This window comes from Setaria italica, chromosome VI (assembly GCF_000263155.2).
Source record: "Setaria italica strain Yugu1 chromosome VI, Setaria_italica_v2.0, whole genome shotgun sequence".
In the NCBI taxonomy this organism is placed as follows: Eukaryota; Viridiplantae; Streptophyta; class Magnoliopsida; order Poales; family Poaceae; genus Setaria; species Setaria italica.
In genome coordinates this window covers 26,839,407-26,844,038 of record NC_028455.1, presented here as the reverse complement: position 1 = coordinate 26,844,038, position 4,632 = coordinate 26,839,407, and the positions used below count along the sequence as shown (strand labels likewise).

The 4,632-nt window shown below is 50.0% G+C and overlaps 1 protein-coding gene across 1 annotated transcript; it reads right to left on the bottom strand.

The window, feature by feature from the left end:
- Positions 1-763: 763 nt before the first annotated feature.
- Positions 764-2,980, bottom strand: LOC101778445 (premnaspirodiene oxygenase). Its single transcript, XM_004973401.3, has 2 exons — positions 1,858-2,980; positions 764-1,763 (listed from the first exon to the last, which is right to left on the bottom strand). The coding sequence occupies exons 1-2, from the start codon at positions 2,770-2,772 to the stop codon at positions 1,137-1,139; spliced, it is 1,542 nt and encodes a 513-aa protein (XP_004973458.1). The 5' UTR covers positions 2,773-2,980; the 3' UTR covers positions 764-1,136.
- Positions 2,981-4,632: the final 1,652 nt, after the last annotated feature.

The window sequence follows — 4,632 nt, the reverse complement described above, 5'->3', positions numbered from 1 at the left end:
TATATTCCACATACAATTATATTAGCTTAATTAATTTGTGTCTAAATTATGATTATTAGGATGGAATTCAATTCCAATGATCCAAACGGGGCCTAAAGTTCTTCTATCTAATGCCTGTGTATATAATACATGAGACACTGTGGGACACAGCGATCTGGCGTATGATCGTGAGGGGGCCACATTTTTCATGTTTCATTTTGGAAACAGCTAGCGCATCTACGTACCCACGAACAACCCGCCCCTGATCGATTTCTGATAGAAATCAATCACGTTTTTAACATGTGTGGTTATATATAGATATTGATGACAAGGCTGGTACGCATGCGCGAATATGGACCGTAGAATGCATTATGTAGTACGAGTACATTTTTGAGGTTTGATCCCTGCTTTTGCATTCGATTTTTAGCAACGGTAGGCATAGCCGATGATGTGTCAGGTCACTATTCATTAAATGCTAACATAGATTTGCTAAATGCGATAAACATTTATGCCGTTTCACATCATTTGCTATGCCTGCCATTGCTAAAAAAATCTATGTTTGCAAAGTTTTAGCTTTAGAATGAAGGGCATATTTGTCATATTAAGGGTCCTTTTTCCCAGACATCCACAGTTTTTTAGCAAATACTATAATAACACTATTATCACAATAGTATTGTGATTCCAACTGGAGTTATATATTATCACAAGATTATAGCATTAGTTGATTTTAGAAATAAATTTCAACTGGAGTTAATCATCAAAGTATGCTAATTAACACCCAAGGGGACAATAAGTAATATTTGCATTTATTACCAGAGATAATACCATTGCCGTGTGTGTGGTGACACAAGCATATATACAAGCTAGATGTACGAGCGCTTGTTACATTATACTCAGTCCGTTCCAAATTTATAGCTTATTTTAATTATTTTAATTTTTCTAGATTCATAAATATTATTATGTATCTAAATAAACACTATATAGATGAGGAACGGAGATTTGATGAGGAAAGGAGGAAGAATCACAAACATGTGGCCAGGCAACTCAGTTGTCATGGTTCCTGATTGCCACGTAGGTAGACACCGTGTGTTGATAGGTAGGTAGTCTCGCCACTCTCGCGTCGGCATACGACGATATGTGGCTAGAACTAGAAGTCCTTAATTGGAGGCTGCGACGGGGTCGAACGGGGTGGCGCAGAGCATCAGCGGCGAGCGGCGGCGCACGCCGAGTCCTGGCGCCTCCCCCATGTCGACCTCCTCGACGCCCTCCGGCAGCGACCAGTCAAAATGGTGGAGCAGGCCGGCGAGCCCGAGCTCCATGCTTGCCAACCCGTAGTTGAAGCCCGGGCACATCCTGCGCCCCGAGCCGAACGGCACGAACTCGTAGCTGCCGCCGGTGAAGTCGACGGAGCCGTCCTCGAATCGCTCCGGCTTGAACTCCTCGGCGTCGTTCCAGTACCTCGGGTCGCGGCCGATGGCCCACGCGTTGATGAGCACGCGCGACCTCGCCGGGATCGTGTAGCCCTCGAGCTCGCACTCGTCGATGCTCTCCCGCGGCACCAGCAGCGGCGCCGGCGGGTGGAGCCGGAGCGCCTCCTTGATCACCAGCTTCAGGTAGCGGAGGTTGCTCGCCTGCAGGTCGCCCTCCGTCACTGCCGCCTTCCCCCGGAACGCCTCCCGAATCTCCGCCTGCAGCTTCCGCATCACCGCCGGGTTCCGCATCAGCTCCGACATCGCCCACTCCATCGCCGACCCCGACGTCCCCGTCCCGCCGGCGAACATGTCCTGCAAGTGCACGTGTCATCGTCTGCCTTCTTCTTCACTTGGTGTCTGTCAGAGTTAAGAAATGCATATACGTGTGCCATTTATTATTACTAACCAGTATGATGGCCTTGATGACGCTGTTGCTGAGGTCGAAGCCGAAGCCGCCTCTCTCTTGCAGGGCGATGAGGACGTCGACGAGGTTCTCCTCGGCGTTCTCGGCGGCGGCGCCGCCCCTAATCTTCTCGGCGCGGATGGCTCTCCGCTCCTCGATGATCTCCTCTAGGATGGTGTCCACCGTCTTGTGGATGCTCCGGAGGCTGCGTGTCATGCCGGTGACGCTGGCAAGCAGGTTGGTCCACGTCGGGAAGAGGTCCGGGATGTTGAAGCCGCTGGAGAGGCCGACGACGGCCTTGGTCGCCGCCAGGAACTCCGGCGCGTTCTTCCGCTTCTTCCCGAACGTCGCCCGCGACACGATGCTGTTGGTCAGGGTGTGGAACAGCACGCTCAGGTTCACCGGCGTCGATGGTCCCGTCGCGCGGATCTCCTCCACCCGCAGCATCACCTCGTCCTCCCTGATGTGGCGGAAGGAGAGCACGCGCTTGGGGCTGAGGATCTCGGCGGCGCAGAGCTGGCGGAGCTTGCGCCAGTAGTCGCCGGAGGGGGAGAAGAGGATGTCGGCCCACTCGTACCCGACGATCTCGCCGGCGAGAAGCTTGGGCCGGGTGGCGAAGTTGGTGTCGTGGGTCTTGAGCACGGCGCGGGCCGTCTCCCTGGAGGAGGCCACCACGAGCGGCGTCTGCCCGAGCTGGAGCATCATCAGCGGGCCGTGCGCGGCGGCCAGGTCCCGCAGCGCGCGGTGGGGCAGCACGTTCACGAGGTGGTGCATGCTGCCGATCACCGGCAGCTTCCACGGGCCAGGCGGCAGAGGGCGCCGCGGCGCCCTCGGCGCCGCCATGGCTAGCTTCAGCAGCTGGAGCAGCGCCACGGCGAGAACCGAGAGGAGGAGCGACTGGTAGAAGTAGTCGTCCATGGCTATGGCAAGCTGGCTAGACCTCTAGCTGGTAGGCTAGTGACCTCTGCTTGCTTACCTTGGTGAGGGCTGAGCTCGCTCTCTGGCATGAGCATGAGTGCATTGCATTGCATTTGAAAATTCTTTTTATTTTTTGGTGGTGGGAATCGTGGTCCTGTGAATAAGACATCCCCGTGCAAGTTCCACGTGACCATGTCGACAATTGCAAGGTTCTTAAGGGCACGTACAACGCGTTGTCGAGTGCTGTCTCCATCCTGTCACTTTTTCACGAAACACCCTCGTACGGTGAGGAGACGGTGCCCTCGTCGCCTCGTGAGGCGATGGCGAGGGCTCGTGCTCCGAGAGGAAACCAACGCACTACCGGAAACAGTAAATTCGTCGAGTGTAAAAAGTATGCCGAGTACTTTTTTCGGGCACTCGGCAAACACCCTATTTACCGAGTGTATACAAGGAGGCACTCGGCAAAAATATTACACTCGGCAAATAGGAGGTTTGCCGAGTGCCAAAAATAAGGCACTCGGCAAACCACTCCCAGATACTCGGCAAATACGCCACACTCGGTAAATCAACAGCGCGTGCGTCGCACGTGCGTCGTCCGTTATCGGGCTGGGCCGGCCGTTAGCCCTTTGCCGAGTGTTGGACGCCGACACTCAGCAAAGAGGAGTTCGTCGAGGGCCACTCACACACACTCGGCAAACTCAAACGTTTGCCGAGTGCCACTACTAGACACTCGGCAAACCCAACACTTCGCCGAGTGCCAACCCGAAGACACTCGGCAAAAATTTTCCTCCCCTGACCTCCACACTTTTTCTACTCCCCACATAGGACATTTGGTAATGCATATTAAAAGTTGGTCTATTTTCTTGTCTGTTTGCGATTTTTAATGATTTGTTTGCATTAATAGGATTTTTTTATTCAAGTCAGATTTTAACTGCAAGTACTTGAAATAATGGATTGAAATCAGTGAAAAAATCATATTCATATTATGGAGTCCGGATTGAGGTCTCAACCAGGAAATGAAAAGAAATTTTGAACATTGTTTTTAAAAAACATGACCACGAACCTGTGGTTGAATGGTTGTGAAATTGTAAAAAAACCAAACGAAATCAGAAAATCACAAGATTTGTCAAGATGTCATGATATTATGTGTGGAGGCTGTGGTAAAAAATTGAGAAGGTTTCGCCCAATTTCTGACATATGATGCTTAGAAACTGACTCATCTCGTCGAAGGATTCATAGAAGTTAGAAAGGAGCCAATAAGATTTGGAATCCAAGCGACACTTGAATTAAGGTGTGACTTCAAATCTTTTTGTATAGGCAACATACAACACAGATTGGTTCATGTAAAAATTTGGAAATTTTTCGGATGCATTTGATATTTTTTATTGATTAAATGCAATTATAGATTTTTAGTAGATATAAATGCAATTTGAGCTATAACTGCATGAAATAATGGAATAATATCAGTAGAAAAATAATTTAACCATTGTTGAGTGATTTTGACACGATTTTGCCCAAGTATATTAGAAAAAGTTAAAATATGTCATTTCATGTAAACTTTGCCGAGTGTCTGGAGGAAACACTTGGCAAAGATAATGTTTTGCCGAGTGTTTTCTCCGAGCACTCGGCAAACTAGATGCACGGGCCCACTACCTAGGCTGTGGTTCAAATAAAATCAATTCTAACTTGAGCACTCGGCAAAAAATACGACTTTGCCGAGTGCCCCCGATCTGGCACTCAGCAAAGAACCTGCCAGGCGCGAATTTTTTGGACGACAGTTAAAACTTCTCTTTGCCGAGGGCCAGATCGCGGGCACTCGGCAAGTCACTTTTCAAGTCGCTACTCAAGCTCGCGCCCAGT

Coding starts and splice junctions, on each gene's coding strand:
- LOC101778445 (XM_004973401.3), bottom strand. CDS start 2,772: ATGGACGACTACTTCTACCAGTCGCTCCTCCTCTCGGTTCTCGCCGTG. Junction 1,764..1,857: donor TCATCAAGGCCATCATACTG/GTTAGTAATAAT, acceptor GTGCACTTGCAG/GACATGTTCGCCGGCGGGAC.